At 38.6% G+C, this 21,081-nt stretch overlaps 1 protein-coding gene across 7 annotated transcripts in view; it reads left to right on the plus strand.

Moving 5' to 3' along the window:
- Positions 1-21,081, plus strand: part of utrn (utrophin) — a 178,772-nt gene that overhangs the window by 52,563 nt on the left and 105,128 nt on the right. The window contains exon 1 of one of the 7 annotated variants that reach the window (XM_042751349.1): positions 385-1,088. The exons of the other annotated variants lie outside the window; for them this stretch is intronic. Within the exon in view, the coding sequence (XP_042607283.1) occupies positions 942-1,088 (147 nt within the window). The 5' untranslated portion in view covers positions 385-941. Of the gene's footprint in view, positions 1-384; positions 1,089-21,081 lie in introns of those variants that run through there. 7 annotated transcript variants of the gene reach the window in all.

Raw genomic sequence — 21,081 nt, forward strand, 5'->3', positions numbered from 1 at the left:
CAAACCTGTATGACTTTATTTCTACTGTGGAGCGCAAAAATGAGATATTTTGAAGACTGTGCTGGTTCCTCTTTTCCATACAATTAATAAATAAATAGTCTGGTTAAGTCAAAGCTAATGCAAAAATTGAAATTGCAAAAAAAAAAAAAAGTGTGTGTGTGTGTGGGGGGGTATCTCTGTACTATAATTATAATATTATGGTGCTTTTGTGTCCTTTTGGAAGCTTAAACCTGAAATTAAACTTGTTATTGCATGGAAAAGAGTGGCCAGCACATTCTTCACAATTTCTCATTTTGTGTTCCAATGAAGAAAGTCACTCATACATAGTGAATCTTCATTTTTGGGTGAGCTATTCCTTTAAGGACGTAAATGGGGTCAGTATTGATTTCATGTTAGCTTTGTGAACGTTTGCCGTCAAGGGTCATCAGAAGCGCAGAATGAGGAGATAATAGCACTTTCACACCACAGAAGAGCGAGTGGTTTCCATTTTGAATCATTACTGTTCTCCTCGTGTCTCCCTCATTTCTCTGATGTGTCTCACTGCTCTAATTCTCTGTCTCTCAGGAGATGTGCTCTCTTTCAGTAAAGTGTGTCACCCTCACTCATTCCCTTTATGAATTTATACACCCTCTCGTTCTCATTCTTTTGGAGCTGAAAGAGACACTCGGTCTCTTGAGCGCTCTCCGGAGTTTGGATCAACCCTTCCCTCCCCCCTCTCTCACAGCACCTTTTTTTGTCGTTCGGTGTTAATTCTCTCTCCATGACTCTTGTTTATCGCTGGAGAGAAGCGAGCACTCGTTGCCGTCTCAGTCCTGATGCGCTTGAGCGTGCGCGCGCGTGTGTGTGTGTGGGACATGTTTGTCAGGGCTCGTCACATTTCGCTCGGCTGGTGGTGGGGGATATGTGAGCGTGTGTGAGTGTGTGTGCGTGTGGCGGTGAGGATGCGTGCTCTCAGACGCTGGCAGTCGTGTGCTGGCAGAGTTAAGATGATGGCTGTAGTTCGGACGTCTCTGCAGAAAGTGGTGGTCTTCTTACACCGGCTCCAGAGAATGGCGATATCCTCACCGCGTTACCAGAAACTGTGCAAGGTCAGTGTCTTGTGCACACACTCGCTAAAGCGCTTTCATCCCATCTGTACTAGTTTATGGTAGTTGGATTTAGTTTGGTTTATCATGAGTTCTGTTGAAGTTCTAGTTAAACAGTTTCTTGGATTTTTTTAATTTTTTTTTTTTTTTTGTCAAATTATTATTTTCCCCCCAATGAAATCCTTACAATAATCTTTTGCTGTTTATTTTTTATTTTATATTTTGACAAAGTCTAGTTATAGTGCATTAAAATATGTATGTTCTGTTCTTTATAACAAATGGCAATAGTGATAACTCAAACCATATACATAACAGGTATATTTGAATGACATTGATTTAATTATCCTTGATGAATTTGGATGTGATATCTTCGAATAGTGTGATGTGAACAGTGATGTAGTTTCCAGTTGTTTGTTGCGAGATGACCAGAAAACCTGTCCAAACCTCATTAGAGTGGAAGGAACATGTAAAAGAAATTAATTTGATGTAAAGTATAAGAGATGTTAAAGTATGAGTGATGCTATGTTTAGCTGCTGTCAGCGTGAGCTGTCAGCAATCATCCTTTGAGTGTGTGTGTGTGAGATAGAGATTAGAGAAAGCAACAGCTGTTCTGATATTCAGTGTTTAGCTGAAATCCTCACAGGATTTACACACACAACACACGGCGCTGCTGAGAGATGGAGAGCTTTTTAAACAATAGCGAGTTCATCTTTGTGTTTGTGTGTTTTTTAAAGAGACAGCAGCACGTGGCAGTGTCGTGTGTGAAAGTGAGACTGGGTCTCTGTTATTGTAAGATTACGGAGTTCGCGCCTCTGAAGTGGGTCATATTCAACACTTGTTTTTGGAATTTGGACATTTTTTCACGGTTTATTGCGTTATAAATTAATGCAGTTCAGTGATTTAGTATTTTCACCCTTTTTCTGATCTTTTAAATATAAACAATTAAACGAGCTGTTTTTGTTACTGTTTTATTTTTTTATTTCCATATGTAAATGTAAATTGTGATTGGTTAATCAATGTGTGTGGACATAGTTCACACTGTCATTCAATCGGAGCTGGTCCAGCTGCTTAAATGCTGATTATGTGTTAATGTAAAAGTGTGCAGTTATATATTAATATAAATTCAGGGAAGATTTAAGATGCTTTTGCGTGAAGATTATGACACAATAAAACAGACAAACATCTATTTCTGTGGATCTGCTTAAAAATCCCGCTCCATCAAACATGTTCTGTGTGATGTTCTGATGTTGTGCATGATTTTCACTTTCAACTGGGGAGAGCTAAATGGCTTATTACTAAAATCATCGCAGCATGTCTGTCTGGTTGGACAGGTTGCATGTTTCAGTAAATGGTCTGGGTTTACTGGGAGCAGTTTTGATTTTTGAATGGTGGAATATGTCACATACTACATCCAACGTAACTTGGATGTAGTAACAAATCAAATAGGAACAAACAAATCTTGTTTTCATGAAGTAACCCCTTAAAAAAATCAACCAGCCTCAAGAGTCAGTTTCAAGAGAGCGTGCTTTATATGCAGAAAAGCAGTCATTTAGAAGATGCTGTTATCCAAAGTGATATACGGTACATTTATAACAGGAACAATCTCACTGAATCTATAATTGTATTAGTCAAAATGATGTATTTTACATTTATAACAGGAACAATCTCACTGAATCGATCAAGGGGATATAAGCAAAGGGTAAGAGGTTATAAAAATCTTGTATCCAGGACGGCTCTGCGGTTTTCGTGCTATGTAAATGAAAATCTGTATCAGAGCGACCATAAACTTTGTGATTGTCAGTGAGCATGTCTCGTTTTCTGTGGTTTTCAGCATGGATCTTAGTTCATGCAGAATATGGTGGTTGTTTTTCTTAAAGATGTTGTAAAGTAAAGATTGCTGAGCCTTTTTGTCCGTGGCTATTAAACTTCTAAGCGCTTCCCTGTAATCAATGTTTTCAATGGCTTTTATAACGCTGCAGATGTGCTGCCCATGCTGTTTTACCAGCGTTGCACACACTGTTCTTTTGTTTTGTATTGCGTATGATTTTTCTTAATTATCAGTAATTAACTCTAAATTCTAAAAATGACTCATCGGTTCATAAGTCCCATATGTGAAATCCATCAGACGAAACATACACACTCCACGAGCACCAACTCTACCCTGAGGAACATAAGGTACTCCTCACTCGATTAAGCAGCCGTAGGCCAGATGGAGGCAGTGTGGTGATCGTTTAAGCGTCCCAGGGCGGCACTGCTGGCTCTGCACCCTTGGGATGGCATCAGTCATTCTGCGCTCCATTACTCTCTCCTGGGAGGCATCCATCTTTTGGAGATCATGTGAGCCTCCAAAGACTTGCTCTCCTGCACCTCCTACATATGTGTGAGTGTGATGAATTCATCCGGTTCAGAATGAGCTTGAGTTCTGTGTGTCTGGCAATTCCACATCAGGCTCCAGATGATTCATTTATAATTTCATTTATGATTTTCTTCCAGTGTCTGAGTGGCATCTAGCTGCATGACTGCAGAAAGGTCCCATGTTTGAAGAACCTCTCACATGAGTCCTTCTCTTAAATAATCTTGGGATTTTACTTATAACCTCATTTTTTTATGTTGAGGAACTAATCATCACTCAATTTAAAGTTGTCCTTCAATGTGTGATAGACGTTAACACTGATATGCTTGAAATGGAAGTCTAACCTGTTCGTTCGTTCATTCGTTCGTTTATTAATTTATATAGCACCTTACAGGCTTCACAGTAGTTCCAAGGTATTGTACATTACAATGGAAAGCAAAAATAATAATAATAAAAAACACAAAAATATCCATATACTAAAATGGCAGGGAATACAGATATGATCTCAAACAATCCTTAAAAACAAAAGTTAAGGAAGATCTAACATCCAGTTGCAGATTGATCCACAGTCTTGGACCAGCGACGGAAAAAGCATGATCACCCTTCAATTTGAGACGTGCACGCCATTCTGTGAAGAGTTTTAAAAACATATATCAAAATATTATATTTTATCCTAAATTGTACTGGTAACCATCCTAAAAAAGACAATAAGGGAGTAACATGATCTGATTTCCTAGCATTCATTAACAACCTTGCAGCAGCATTTTGTACTAACTGCAAGTGAGCAACATGTTTATGACAAGTCCCAACATAAAGCGGACTGCAGTAGTCTAGACGGGAAAAAATATAGGCATGGACAACTTTTTCCAGGTCCCTGGCTGGGAGAATTTGTTTCAATTTGGCTATTGCCCTTAGATAGGAGTGAAGTTTTCTAGACACCATTTGTAAAAATATTGGCTATGACTCTTATATGGATGAAAAGTTTTTTAATTGATATTTGAGGAACACCTTCCATGGGCCCAAGTTATCGTTTACCATCTTGCTACCAGCTGTGCGACCAAAAATAATAACTTCTGTTTTATTTTCATTCAATTGAACGAGATTTTCAGCCATCCACAACTTTACTTCCTCCAGACACTTAAGGAATAGGGCATTAGAATCCTTACTGCTGGGTCTCAACGACAAGTAGACTTGAGCGTCATCAGCATACAGATGGTAAGAAATACCATACTTCTTAAAGATCATTCCCAAAGGGAGCATGTTCAGTGAAAACAGGACTGGACCCAAAATAGACCCTTGCTGGACCCCACAGGTAATAGGTGCAGAGGCAGAAAAATAGTTACCGATCTTCACTGAAAAATATCTACTTTCCAAAAAAGAGGCGAACCATTTTAAGACCCCTGGATACCAACAAATTGCGTTAAACGGGTCAAAAGGATCCGGTGATCAATGGTGTCAAAAACTGCTGACAAATCTAATAAAATTAATTACGCATGATTTTTCCTGCATCCGTAATCAAGAGAAGATCATTAACAACCCTTAAAAGGGCTGATTCTGTACTGTGTCCATCTCTAAAACCCGACTGAAATGTATCAAAAATATTATTTTTGTATAAAAAGTGGTTTATTGTTTCTGCACAATTTTTTCAAGTACCTTAGACAAGCCAGGCAATTTTGAAATTGGCCGATAATTTTTTTAATCATATGGATCCAGTCTTGTTTTTGTTAAGATAAGGCTCAACAATGGCTTACTTAAAGCAAAGTGGTACCATGCTGTAAACTACTGTTAATAATGGATAAGATACTTGGGCTGAAAATATCAACACCTTCCTTAAGAATGGACAGCGCAACTGCATCAGTAGGACAGGAAGATCACTTTAAGTGGAGCATAGCATCTCTAACATCAGAGTGTGACACCAGTTCAAACTGACTAAAAGGATCCGCTCCAGTTATTTCTATTAGCACTGGGTCGTTAGCCATAGATAAAAAGCTTGCTCCATTTATTTTTTTTAAACAAAAAACTTCAAAAATAAATAGCATGTTGCAGATGATAAGGTAAAGCTAGGTTTTGTATTCGGACAGAGCAGTCTATTGATAACAGCAAAAAAGCTCACGTGGTGGGTTATTAGCAGAGGGAGATGCAGACTCAATACATGGAATTTGTGGAGAGGCAATAAAGGCATTTCGAAATTCTGAAATCCTAAAACACAAATTGACATTCCCAAAGACAAGAAGATCAAGGGAATGGCCAAGTTCATCAGATTGAATCAAATTAAAAGAGTCCAACATTTCTAAGAACTCAGCTACCATGAGTTTTTCTGGGCAGCAGAAATGTACATTACAATCGCCCACAATTAAGAATTACTGAATCAGACAATAGTACAATGTGGGACAAAAAAATCTGAAAATTCTTCAATTAAGTCTTTGTGATACTTAGGTGCACAATAAACATTTACACAAAGCACTGGTTTCTTATAGTCCAACATCATCACTTGGGCTTCAAAACTCTGATAGTTCGTAAAAGGCAATAAACGACATTTAAAACGTTTGTTAAAAATAATAGCAAGGCCACCACCTCGACCAGAGTTTCTAGGAGAACTAAAAAAGTCACAAGCAGTCGGTGTAGCTTCCATAATAGGGATAAGATCGACAGCAATTCAGCCAAGTTTCAACAATAAATAAAAGGCCCAAGTCATTTTGTTTATAAAAATCATTAAAATAAATGATTAATTTGCAAGGGATCTGGCATTAACTAACGCCATCCTTACCAAAGTGTTCCCAGTCGGCACGCTACTATTGCACTCTCCTATCTTCCTCAAGTAGCACAAATTTCCAAAGTTTATTCTTTTCTTAGTATAATATGGCCTTGGTACAGAAGGTCTAGGCACAGAGAACAACACCACCGGACAAACAGCATGAAGACATGGGAGTCGTAAATCCCGTGCCCTCGAGGAAAAGACACTCCGCGCTCTCTTTGCCTTCTCTGATGCACCAACTCTGCAACCCTGTCTCCTCCGGCGTTTTTTCCTACCATTGGCACTCCCCATCGGTCTAAGGATCCCAGCGGGTAGAGGTCTCACAAGCCAAGAGTAGTATTGTCCAGCGCCAGAGAAGTCCGGTACAGATGAACAGATATTAAATAATGCTTGACGATTGTAAATCCACAAAGTCTGGCCAAATTGGGGAATTAAACACACCATAAAGAGTAAAAACAATAAAACAAACAAAGCAAGACGAGCAGCCAACACACCACTGGGCGCCATCTTGAGTCGTATTCCCAGTGGTTTCCAACCACGTAATTGGAGGCCCCCCCAATACTACACACTTTGCATGTCTTCTTAATCAATCACACCTAATTCAGGTCATCAATTTATTAGTAGAGGCACCAATACCTGAAATGTCCGGATGAGTCGGACAAAGGAGACAAGCAAAATGGGCAGTGTTGAGGGTGGAAGAACTACTGGCTTAACAGGCAAGTGTTCAGAAATATGAGGCTTTTGTTAAATTACTTGGCACAGTTTTTCAATGAAAAATTGTCTAATTTGGGACTAGTTTTGTAAGGTGTCATGTTATGGTGGGACAACTCTTCAAGGTAAATGAACCAGTGGTATTGGTGTAGTAGTGAACAAAAATTATTGTTCTGTACATTTAAAACTGTAAGCTTAAGTTAGTTTAAAGCACTTAATATAAAGTACGTGTCATGTTTAGTCCACTTAGTTCATGCACTTTTCCCACAGCAGTTGAATCGTTATGTATATTTCAGATACTTTCACAGCATCAAAGTTTATCAGTAAACAATTTTGTCCCATCCTACTGCAGAAACTTGGACTTTCAAATGCATGCAGAAGTTCTGCACAGGCGAATGGTGAAAACAACACTGTATTTGTTCCTTACACATGCGTGCCAAACTGAAAGACCCCTATGAAAATTTTCGGTACAATTACTTTTTACTACTTTTATTTTTTTTTACTACTACTTTTTTTAAGTTGATAAACCAGGAGTATCCAAACCTGCTCCTGGAGGGCGGCTGCCTGCAGAGTTTAGCTCCAACCCTAATTAAACACACTTGAACCAGTTAGTCAAGAACTTACTAGTCAGGTGTGTAGAAGCAGGTTGGAGCTAAACTCTGCAGGACATTGGTCCCCCTGGTGCAGGATTGGACACCCCTGGGATAAACTGATTGATGAATCTCCATTGTTAATTATTAGTACAAATAATTTTACCCGCTCACATAAAGAGCATGCATAACTAGGATTATTCATTCATCTGACTAATCTGCAGAAGTTATGAGGGTTGCCTGGTGAAGGTGCGATGACAATTGTGTAAGCATATGCATGTTTTTACAAGAAAAGCCTCTTCCAAACATGCAAAAATGTGCAGTGTTGAGGGCGACTCTAGGAACATGGTTGGGAACCACTGGAATAACAGGCAAACATTCAGAAATATGAGGCTTTTGTTAAAGTACTTGACTCAGCTTGTCAGTGAAAAATTGTCCAATTTGGGACTAGTTTTCTAAGGTGGATGAACTGAATCATCATGTTGTGGTGGGAGTACTCTTCTAGGTGGATGAACCAATGTAAATGGTAAAGGTAAATGGTAAATTTTGTGCAATTGTACACAAAAAAGATTTTTCTGCAGCAGCTCATTCTGAGTATTTTAATACATTGTCCCATCCTGAGATGACATGCATGTTTCTTGCAAACAAGCAGGTACAGTTCTGACCACCACCTCTGTTTTCCAGAGGCATGAAAACCCTGGACTGGGCTCAGAGTTCAGAGACTTACCATAACTGTGTGTGCTGATTCAGAGGTTTTAAGATAATGGTGCATTAGCAGTCAGTCATGTTACACACAAACACACACCAGCCTCTTTCACACTAACTCATCTCTCCTTCTCTCCAGTGCGCACACACATTGTGAGTCACGGCTGCTCCTCCCCTCACTTAAAGCACATTTGCACTGATGTCCATTACCGAGAGCCTGAGTGGAAGTGCTATATTTGTGTGTGTGTGTGATTGTAGATTGGACCGTGTGCCAGAGTGAGATTCATCTCCATTTATGAGTCAGATCATCAAAATTTGCCACATTTTAGGAAAGAGATGTGTGGGCGCATTCATAAATCTCTTCTGACATTGGGTGATATATTGTATGTCCTTGGCCAAAGTTGTGTGGGTATTGGCTGGTTGTAAAGTCTCCTCTCCCCTCCTCTCATATCCAGTCATCATCTTCTATTTCTCCTTGTCTTTCTCCATGTCTCATCTCTTCTCTTCCCACTTCTTATGTCTTCTACTAATCTATCAGATCCTTGTTCCTGTTATTTTCACTCTATTCCTTCCTACCCTAGTCTTGTACTCATCTTATCTCTTGTCTCTTCTGTGGTCTTCTCTCCTTGTCTTCATCTTGTCCCTCCTCAAGTTTGTTCTCTCTGTTTCTCCTCTAGTCTTTTCCCTCTCTTTCCCCTTATCTCTGCTTCCTTGTCTCTCCTCTTGTCTTTCTCACCACGTCTCCTCTTCTCTTCTCTCCCCTTTTCTCTCCTGTCCTTGTCTTATCTCTCATCTGTCTCTCCTTTTTCCCCCACCCCACCTCATCTCATTTTATTTCTCTTCTAGTTTACTTTCTCCTCTACTTTCTCTTCTCTCTTATTTCTGTTCTTGTATTTCTTTCCCACTTTCTTGTCTCTCCTTTTCTTTCATTTCATCTGTCCTCCCATTTTCCCCCTCTCTTCTGTCCTCCTCTTCACCATATCTTGTCTCTCCACACTTCTCCTTTCTTCTGCTTGTTTCTCACACTCTGTTTTGTCTCCTTGTCCTGTCTCTCCATATCCCCAAATCTCATGTAACCTCACATAACTGCTGCAGTCCCTCAGCTAACATCTCGTCTCTCTTTTCCAGTCAACTGTCTTCATTTCTCCTCTCTTCTCCCCTCATATCCTTGTCTCTCCTGTTATCTGTCCTCTACTGTCTTTCTCCTCCTTTCTCCCTGTCTTCACTTCTTTCCCTCTTGTTTTGTCTCTCATCTTCCATGTCCTCTTCTCCCCAATGTCTCGCTTCTTAGTGGTCTGGTGGACACATGTTGATGGAAATCACTTGTTGTTGTTTAATTTCTCAATCTGTCCATCTTTGAGTGTAATTCTGTCTGCTCCTGATCAATAAGAGCCTGTCACACATATCTTCATAAACATACGTGCTGCCCACTGTCCCCAGCTCCGCTGATCGATATGTCCCACTCTCATGAACAAAGACTCAGATTTCCATTCGTCTCTTTCTTTCTGTGCAATTCCTCTCTCTGGGGTAGTAGTCAAGGCATGACATAAAGGAATGATAGCTTTCCTCATCACACTCATTTGTTTCAAAGCTCTGTCCATCTAGACAGCACCTCTTTTATCATCCTGAAGGTCTGCTCATGGGTCATGTCTCATATTTTTCATGTCTCCTCTCTTTTGTAGTTTCCTTTCCTTTCCTTTCCTTTCCTTTCCTTTCCTTTCCTTTCTTTTCCTTTCTTTTCCTTTCTTTCCTTTTCCTTTCTTTCCTTTCCTTTCCTTTCCTTTCCTTTCCTTTCCTTTCCTTTCCCTTTCCTTTCCTTTCCTTTCTATTTAATTGTTTATTCTTCCATTTTTCCATCTATTCCTTTTTCTTCCTCCTGTTTACTTTCTCTCTGTACATTTCTTTCTTTTCATTCCTTCTCTCCTCCTCTCCTCCCTCCTCTCTCTTTCTTTCTTTTGTGTGATTAATTCAGCTTCGGTTCCACACATTTGTATATCTTTCTTCTGTACATGCCTGTGTGTAGAGCGATTGCTTTTACACATTGAAAGACAAAGAGCTCTTCATGCATTTATAATTACGGACTGATGCCATTTTAAGAGCAGAACATTCACAAATGACTGAGTTTCTCACTTTAGTGTACTGCTTGCTGCACCAGCGAGTCAGTGAACTGTGGTTCAGTTCTGTATCTATTTCTCTCTGTCTCTTTATTTTCTTTAGCCAGTGCATTTCAGGTTTTGCTGTAGCAATGTCTTAACAGTCTGAAAACAAAATGGATAACCCCCCCCCCAAAGATTCATTATTGCACGGAGTGTGAAATGCTGGGGATAAATATAGAAGCCATATTCTCCTGGGCACAGAAGCAGGACTAAAGTCACTAAAGACAGATAAATATCCTTTGCTGGACCTGCTTAATAATTCATGTACGACAAAGAGCAATGAACAAAGAAGGATGTGTGAAACAAAAGCAATCCCAAGTCCTTACCGCACAAGGCTTTTGCAAACCTTCGCCCACAATGCTGGTGCTGATGTTCTACACACACTAATATAAGTCTGCCAAGTTGTTGTTGGTTTGGACCATAAAGCCTCATAAATCAAAAAATGAGATGAGCTTTATTAAAAACCAAATTAACTCTGGGACTCTGTCACTGTATGTGAAAGGGAGAGACAGCAGAATATATGTGGTCTAAATCTACTTCTTCTGACACCTCTGACCTGTAATTGTATACATAATGATTTAATTATATAACCATAATTCTTCATTTCAGTGGGTTTTTAATGTATTAATGTGTTTCCATAGTGTCACTGTCTTCACCCCAAGTTGCTGGGATAGGATCCAGCATCCCCATGACCCTATGTAGGACGAGTGGTTTGGAAAATAGATAGATAGAGTTTTCTGTCCCATCCAAATAGTCTGCTAACTCTGTTTGTAGTTACTTCAAGTTCTGCTTCTGGAGGGCCACTGTCCTGCAGAGTTTAGCTCCAAACACACATGAACCAACAAATCAAGGTCTTCAGGATTGCAGGAAACTTCCAGACAAGTGTTTTGGGGCAGGCTGGAACTAAACTCTCCATGACATTGGCCCTCAGTGAGCAGATTTAGACACTCATGCTCTACTTCTACTTTTGGCATGACAAATAACTCTAACTCTATTTCTGTTAAGTACCCTAACTCTGCTGGGTCTCCTTCTAGCTGTATCTCTGTGAACTCTACATGCAATGGTGTATTTATATATACAAAATAAATGTACACAGTACACACACACATATTATGTAAACAAAAACTTTGTTAACACTACTGTGGTCCTCCATGAGCAGAGTTTGACACCACTGCTGTATCTCTAGGGCCTTTCGCAACGCAGGAACCTTTTCATACTACCAGAACTAATTGTGGAACTACCCACTTTTGGGCGTTTTTGCACCGCAGGAACTGGGTGCGATTTTAGTACCGGACTGCCTTTTTTGATAACTAAATTAGCTCCTACTCCGGAGCAGGGTCTAACCAGAACAACTGGTACTAACCATGACGTAAGTAGACATTGATTGGCCAGACGCATTCGAAAACACTCCAATCACAGCATCCTCCATCCTCCTGTTGTTAACGTTGTTGAAAGCCGTGCACAAATGACGGCGCTGTCGACCAGCTTACATCACGTCCTAGTACATGCTCTCGGTGCGAATGCAACCCTTTAAATGCTACTGGGAAACAGTTCACGCAAAGTCGTCCAAGTACTTTAGTACTGTACATTTAGTTCTGGAACTACAGTGGTGTGAAAGGCCCTTCTGTCACCTTCTTTATATCTAATGTCTCTACTTTTAACTTTACTTCTACCCCTTTAATTCTTCTAATGGTAGTCTAGCTCTACCATTGCTGTCTCTAATTTTATCGCTACATATTCCATAATTTATAAATCCTGCATTTGTTTGTCATCTCATTCTCTCATTTACGTCTTCTGTACTTCGTCCCTCTTTGCCTTTACTTCTTTCTTCTACATCCTTTACTTCTCCATTTTCCACCCAATAAATGTCCCATATTTGTATGTAAAGTATTATTTTGGTTGGTTATGATGTAGTATTTTTAATCTAAAGTATGATATCATTGTGAATAGACTTCAGTAAAGAGTCCCGAGGGTCTGTACTGCAGGCGCTGGCGTGTGTGTTGTGTATATATTTAGAAAGATGTCAAGGCCTGTTGAGAGGGAGTCTAATCAAGAGTTCTGAACGCACTCTACTACTATGTCACTCATTGGTGCATCATGGGAGTTTGCTGTCATAAAACCTTTCTCATTTCGTCCTTTTTCTTTTTTTTTTTTGAGGCTGAATACAAATGACTAGAATACATCCTCTCTCCAGACACACATGCCATACACAAGCACACATCATGCACACATACTTTCATATATCTCTGAATAGACTGAGGAAATAGCTCAAAGATGTATTTTGAATTGAATTTTCTTTTGCAAAAATATTCCTACACATACTGCTTTCTTGGAACTGGCTTCCAGAAGCAATGAAGGTTTTGTGTGACAGGTACTCTTTTTCTCTCTCAGTCTGTCTCTATTTTTTGGCCTTTCCTGTCACCCTCTCTCCCGTTCTTACAGTCATTAGGAAGACACTGTTATGCCCCGGAGTGTTGTTTGGTACATCATTTTCTCTCTCTCCGATTTTCTCAATCTCAATGGTTTTAAACTTACTGAGAAAAAAAAAAAAAAAAAAATTTTTTTAATGGCAATGACATTGTTTTGGAAGAGTGCAAACAGCCGCCTATAATAATGTTGCTTCCTCTAAAATACACACACACTCTCTCTTTCTATCTAATCACTAAGAGCGTTTGCATTCAGACAATCCATCCTACTTATTCAGGGTGAGTTCGATAGTGTTCTGCTCAAGGTGGAGTGGCAGACAAAAGCAAGCTGATCTTTGATTAGATGTTGTTCGACTGCAGTCTCTTGCAAGACAAGAACACACACACAAACGTGTATACTACAAGCTTATTTTCTGTTTTTGAACCAGTACATGCATAGGTGGCAATCATACTTGAAGGTAATGTTCTGTAGTTGTTCTTAATGCTCTTAATGTTATATTTGAGATAAATAAATTTGCTCATCCTTGACACCACATGCATCTTAAACAGCTGTGAGTCCAGTAGGGATATGACGGTATCAATTTTTCACAGTGCAATTAATTGCTAATGCTTTTATTACAATATTATCACGGTATTTTAAATTTAGTTGCAAAAAAGTGTTGTCATAAAGTATAACAGGTTTAATAACTTTTTTTCCCGTATCAGAAAGAACTAAACATTTGCATACAATAAAGTAATACACAAAGAAGTATAAAGTAAAAAATGTAAAACAGATTAAAGTGCAGAAGAATTATATAGACCAATAAGTAACACTTTACAATAAGATCTCATTAGTTAACCTTAGTTAATGCATTAACATTAATAATGAGCAATAGCTACATTTAATACAGAAGTTATTAATCTTTGTTTAAAAATACAACTGTTAGTTCAATAAATAACAGTTGCAACTTTTTTATTTTAACAACGTGCTAAGATTATTGAATGTTTTGAAGAATTTTTCATTGACAGTTTGTTTATTAATAAATTAACTAATGTTAATTAATAGAGCCTTAATGTACAGTGTGACCAAACAAAGAATCAAAACATTTTCAAACAATATCTAGGGCATGTTGTAATCCAGATTAAAATGGAAAAAAAAAAAAAAAAGGTCTGAAGTATTAAGTATTTGGCACTGTGATGAACACCACTGCAAATACAAAAATCTGAATGGCTATTTAAACCATTTAAATAGGTTTCAGAAAGTAGGGCAGCTGCTTTGTTTACAGGGTTTCCAGGGTAACGGCTGCATTTCTGCTGTTCAGCGCCATCTGCTGTCAGAGAGTGAATGTGTGCTTTATCCAGAACGTCTCTCACGCGTTGCGCCATGCGCTTCTCATCCGTGCTTGTTTACATCAGAGTGCAAACGCGTCTTTCATACAGCATACAGCAGTGTTGTGCACTGTGACCAGTTTATGGGAAAAATATTCTTAAAATGCTTTAAAATAAATATGAATAATTTGTAATAAATAATTATTCACGGTATTTTGAAGTGCCCACGATAACAATATCTTGCGTATTCATTACCATGCTATATCGCATTACAGAATACTGGCACATGTCTAGAGTCCAGTGACATTTTTGGCGATGGCTGGCTGGTTGGGATGCACTGCACAGCAATCCAATGTAGCCGAATGTAAACAGTGTTATTTGTGAGTTTTCAAAATATTCTGTTTGTTGGAGTGGCCTGACATGTCAACATCTGTCTCTGCTAATGCAATGAGATTGGGGGTGGAGCTATCCAAATGATCTGGGAGCATTTGGGAAGCCTGTTTGTAAACAGTATAGCGTTTTTATTTTGTGGCACTACTAGTGGAGAAATTACACACTGTGGCTTCAGATGCATTGAGAAAAGGGATGGTAAGATTCACCGATTTGCATCGATGCAATGATGCAATAACAATGCAATGCATCGATTTAAAAAAAGTGTGCATCACATACAAGTTGGCATTTGTAACGCAATGCATCCTTTCTAACACATTTGCATTGGTAAACAATGATTTATTTATATATAATTATTAGCAGATGCGCTATACTTTTATTATTTTGAAAGTAACCAGTAATTTGTGACCAATATTTTATATGTAGACTGATTTCTCCTGTCTAAACTGTTTCTCAAGCACATCCTCTCATTACCATTTTGCGACAAAATCGAGCTTGTTCGATAGGTCTCCAAATCGGATTGTATTGATTGTATTAAATCGTATTGCATTGCATCGGTAGCTGCTTGTATTTTTAATGTATCGAATCATTGGCTATGCATCGAGATGTTTATCGCATCAGCCACAGTTATGGAGATGTGCATCCCTAATGGAGAAAGATGTTTAATGCCAATTGAAATGTATTTGCTGTATGAATTTGACAATATTAATTATACATATTGACCATGCATTTAAATTTGCTTGGTTATTAGAGACTCTGTGTGTTAGTTGAAAACTAGTTCTCTGATTTAGTTTGTGGTTTATTTTCCATTCAGGTCAGATGGCTGTTCTGCTTCAAGTGAGCTATGTCACTTTCTGTTCTATTCTGATGTATTTGAATGTCCCTGCCTGATGATGCAACAGTTAGATTCACTGTGACATCATAATCAAAGCATTGCCATGGTAACCACCAGCTCTTTCTGACCCCGTAAAGAAATCTTGTTATATTAACACACTGGAATGTGTAATATGATGTGATGGTGGCCCCTGCATAACTGCAGCTCATTAAAATATCATAGTGCAGACACTCATGACGCTAATTAGCTCACGCACAGCAGAATATTCCACTGATGTTAAACCAGACTTATTAAAATGTGTTTGATCAGATCAGGTCAGATCAGGGCAAACGAAAGAGAGTTTAATAACTAGCCTCTTAGTTACTCCTAATGATGTATGGAGGATGACGTTCGGAGAACTAGTACTATTTTAGTTGCAGGACTATATATATATCCCCCCTGAGGTGCACTTGTGTGTTTTTGAGCCAATGAACGTGTAACTTCAAAGTATATCTAAATTAACTATTTTTTTGTGCTTTTCAAGATGTAAGAAACCCAATCTGTTAAAATCAGATCGAAATGGTCAAATAAACTTGATTTTGTTTTTAAGAATTAGATATATTGGTGAAAATCTGCAGAGCTGTAGGTGCTACACACTACCATAGGGATCATTATCATGTGTATTCTTCTGTCTGATAGCAAAAGTTGCAGACATTCAGAAGGAGTCAGATTCAGTAAATGTTCATTTTTCACTGAGAAGGAACTTCTGAATTTTGAATGTTACTTTTCTTTCATAATACAATGAAGTCTTATATCAAAGGATCAAGGACCATTAGATAACCTTGAGTCTCTTTAAATAACCACTGTGGAGTGTGATGGAAAATAGGATTTGTGTGTTTAAGTAACGCAAGGTTTACACATGGTTTCTGCTGTGCAGTCTCTTTGTGCATTCCCTCGCTGATTAAATAATTGACTTTGTACTCAAGTACAGTTTTCAGTTATACACGAAAGCCCTTCACCATTATAGTCATGTTAATGTTGCGCTCACATTGAGGCTCTAAACGCAAAAATCAGCTTGACTTCTCACAGTAAAATACACTCTGAACACCAATTCACTCAGATGCAATAGCACACTTGATCTGCTGAAGATATTTCAGTGGATGTTTTAACATGTTTTCAAATTCTTTAGGCACAGCTCAGTTATACACAGCTGACAACACTGAGCACAAAAAAACTGGATTGTGAAATTCATGCATTAGCCTCGCTGACTAATAGCAAATCAGCAGTAATATTAAACGTATATCAAGACAATTAATTATCTCATTTTAGGCCATTTTAACGTTATCACCATTGGCCTTAATTATGCCTGCTCCTTTAAATAACCTAAATTAGTTGTAGAGTTTAGCAACATCCTATTTAGTCATTTTTCACTCACTGGGCAAGCAACATGCTAGTTTTAAAAGACTCAGACTCAGAGTTGCTTCATTAAATCACAGTGCGGTTGTCAGAGGGGCGTCTGAGAATTTGGCTGTAATTTGTCGTGGTGGTGGGATGAGATAATGAATGCAGAGTGACTGCGGAAACTTTCAGGAATGTTTGTCAGGACCATCTCTCTGCGGTTTATTTCTGTCTGTGAGTTTTCCGAGGAGGAGCAGGAGATTCGGGGAAGTGACGCATCTCGTCCCCTAGTGAGGGAGGATCAAAGACCAATCAAAACAGACGGAATAACTACACATTCAGAACTCAGATCTCTTCATATCACGTGTTTCGCTTTCTCATCGTTTCCCTCTGGTTTATATCAACTCTATGTAGTGAGTTTATTTAATTTTTGGTGGTTATTATATTTTCAGTTTTGTTATTTCTTGCAACATCGGAAGCCAGGAGAAGAAAATTTTAACGATGTGCAAAACTCACTGCTGTCATAGAGCATGTTGAGTGGTTTCTTACCAGTCTGTTCTTCAATATCAGTCTACACTCTCAGAAATAAAGGTACAAAAGCTGTCACTGGGGCGGTACCTTTTCAAAGGTTCTAATATGTACACTCTAAGTACTAATATGTACCTTTAAAGTACCAAAATGGACCCTTTAGGTACAAACGTACCTTTTGAAAAGGTACTATATTATTGTTAATACATTACACTGTACATTTTAAATTTAGTTATAAGAATAATAATATAATGAGAACCAAATTTAAAATGTAAGGATAAGGATAAACTTATTATTTGCGACAAGATATAATTTACAGTGCACATTATGATTTAATAACCCTTTATAATGTGTTAAACATTAAGGCTTTAAGGAATTGTTACAGAAGTGATTAATTATAAAATAAATGAATGTGAAAAAATAAAAATAATTCTGTAAAATAAGCAGATTTGTCCTTAAGCAACTTCTTAAATGTGTAGTCTTATGATGATATTTTTCACAAATAAAGAAATTGATAAAAAAACATGACTAAAAAGGAAGTAAACACTATAGCCAACAATGCACTCAGTAATCAAATTTTCTAAAATAAATTCCAGTTAACGCTAATTTTACATACAATGCATATAGTGCAGCATAGTCTGAAATCATGCACTCAGGCATTTTTACATTGCCAAAATAAAAGTCTCTTCATTGAGAAAATAAAGCTGCTTCAGAAACTTATTGTTTTTATTTCTGTTAAATTTGTAATGCCATTTCAAAATTGGCTGAAGGTCTAATGATTTAGAAAAGTAGCAGCTGCATTGAGGTACCATTTCTGTCTAAAGCACAAACATTGTGGAACAAGTTGTAGACCAAAGTTTAACATTTTGGGTTAGGAGACCATGACATTTATTTAGGAAATAAATAGCACTCTGTCCATGAGAGGTGGAATTAAGTTAAAAAGCACCAGGTCTTGTCTTTTTAGAGGACATCTTTCTGTCACTCATGACCTTCTGATGGGTTTGGTTCATTTCTTTCAGCTTTAGTTCTCTTTATCTTTTAGGCTACCCATTCAGTCCGACCTTAAAGTCTTTTCCTGTGCCTCATTCATCTCTGTTTCTTTTTGTATTTCTCTAAATGTGTCTGTTTAGCCGGAGAGATAGAGGCAGACAGGCACTATATCAGAGGTGGAGAGAGACCTTGTGGCGCTGTGACAGCATCTGGTCCTCAGCCGTTATTTAAAGTGTGTGGTTAAGTGACCCGCTAGATCACATCTCTATCAGACTCATGACAGAGCATGACATACGTGCATTGCTCCAGCTGCCGTGTTTCCTTTCTTATGCTGTCATCATGTCACCGTATGAGTGATTTTATACCATAATATTGGTATATATCGCAATATAGTTGCTGCACTACCAGTCAAAACTGGTTAAAAATTTCTATTTTTTATAGAATTCTCTTCTGCTCCCCAAGCCTGCATTTATTTGATCCAAAATACAGCAAAAGCAGTACTATTGTGAAGTATTTTTACCTCCTGAGTGCTCGTGTCGTGTTGTGAAGTGCATTAGCAGATGGGCGGCACTTCTGCAAAGTTGAGTGTTAGCACTGACACACAGATGCATGCAAATGTAATTGAAATTGAACTCTGTAGGCTTTCTTTGCGAGTGTGTGTCATTGATTTTTAATGCATTTAGATGTAAAAGCAGATCAGCTACATAAAGCACATTTAGTCCATTTGCTGTCTAATGGAGCAGAGAGAGAGAGAGAGAGAGTTTCCTCCCTCTAGATGGACTGTAACAGTATTTGAGGGAAGATTGCTGACTGCGATCACAAACCCATCACTTGACCTTGTGCTCTGCACATCTGATATCTCTGGTGTCATGACGACTGCTTCCCAGCAGCCCGCTGTCATGTGACAGTGTGTGTTTTTATGACAAAGCCGTTTGTGTCCTGAAAAAGACTTGCTCTTCCCATCTGCTGCTCCTCTCTTTATCTAGCTGCGTTTCTAATGTGCTGATAATGTCAAACTCCACTGCAAATCCCACTGAACTTATGAATTCTCAGCACTTTCAGTAATGCGCCGGCCATTAGGAATGCTTTCCTTGTTTGTTGGGTAATCTCGCTTGGGTTTGGCAGGTTCATAAAGGCACCTTGGATCCCACCGTTCAGCCAAACCAGCTAATTAGGTTCATTAAGTTCTCTCTTTCGTACATTAGCACCTCTCTTGCTCTTTCTCTCTCTCTCTCATTTGTCTGAAGGCTCGTCTGTTTGAGAGATTGCTTGATGTGAAGGTGGTTTTGCAAACTCTGATGTGCAGGTTTTTGTTTGTTTTTTTCTTTTTTGGTGTTTGGGTGGTTTTGCAAACTCTGATGTGCAGGTGGTATAGTCACCGTCCCTCAAATCCTTCAGAATTTAAATTCTTCATTTTAAAATGCTTGTTGAATAAAATGAAAAGCCATAGTGTATAAAAATGCATACATACTGTACATAAATATACACAGACAAATAGACAGATAGATGATGGATGGATGGATGCAAAAAAAAAAATATTGTGGTGCAAAACAATGTGCATACGTCTCTCTCTTTCTCTGTCTCGCTGATCTGAATGGCTGTATAAAGTGAGTTTAGCAGCAGGACTGAGGTCAGCGTGATCTACTGCTCACACAGATGTTGTGTTTAATGTGTCTGAAATGATAGTCAGCACTTAGTGATGCAGAAAACTGCAGCGGAGCAGGCCACACACACACACACACACACACAGCGCTCTGATGTGGAGAATGAGTTTGGCTGGATCATGAATGAGTGCAGAGAGCTGCTGATTGTGTTTCACTGTGGCTTCCATCAGTCTGTCTCATCATTTTGATCTTCAAGCCCAAATTTAGCCACTTGAGTTTGACCGTCCTCTTCACCTCCAGTCCGTCTCTCTCTCTCTCTCTCTCTCTCTCTCTCTCTCTCTCATGTTTTAGGAGTGATTGTCGGACAGCCTCTCCTCTAATCTCTGCCCTTTTCCCCTTTGAGACCAAAAGAATCTTAAATGTTCTGTTCTGGTCGTCGTGGAAACCCTCTCTTATCGTCTGATTGGCTGTACAAATGTCCAGCGCACCACCCGTGTGTGTGTGTGAATGCTTTTTCTGTCATTTACAGTAGCTGCTGGGTGCTCTTCTCATACCCTCATCAGCTCGTTTCTCAGTGGAGAATAATCATTCGTTTAACAAATCTGCTTCCAGTTCCGATTCCAGTTCATAAATGATTCTTTTAATTGTTTAAATGATGAAAATGCTTAGAAGATTTGGAAAACGATCCAGCAGCCTGTTGTAATAAAGCAGACAAATCAGCAGTAGCAAATCACAAATTACTGTGCGGCTTTTGCAAAAACAAAACAAAACAAAAAAGCTAGTTTTCTGTTTCTTCTGCTCACCAAGGCTGCATTATCATGAATTATAAATATTATTACATTTATAGTAATATTTACAATAATAATAATAATAATACATGTATACTGTATGTTGTTTCGTCCATTTCATCACAGGATGCTCTTGAACATGTTTCTTTTTAATTATATTTTATTTCATTTTGGTAAACAGTTGAACACATGATCATTAGTTTGTGGAAACATACGGGTGTGTGTGTGTTTGGCATGAGCAGATTTCCCTGGAATGTTTTGGAAAAGCCTCTTTCCCACGACACCTGCTTTAGGTTTAACACGAGGCCTGCTGCTGGAGTTCCTGTGTTTATGAAGCTCAGGAGAGTATGAAACGTGTTTCTCTCTAGACATGTTATGACTGTATTCAGCTGTCAGACTCTGAGCTGATTCTGAGACGTCCCTCTAGTCTCCTGCACTAAATCCACTCAGGAATCCCATTGAGTCGCAGTGTTTCAGGCC

Source organism: Cyprinus carpio, chromosome B23, assembly GCF_018340385.1.
Source record: "Cyprinus carpio isolate SPL01 chromosome B23, ASM1834038v1, whole genome shotgun sequence".
NCBI lineage: Eukaryota > Metazoa > Chordata > Actinopteri > Cypriniformes > Cyprinidae > Cyprinus > Cyprinus carpio.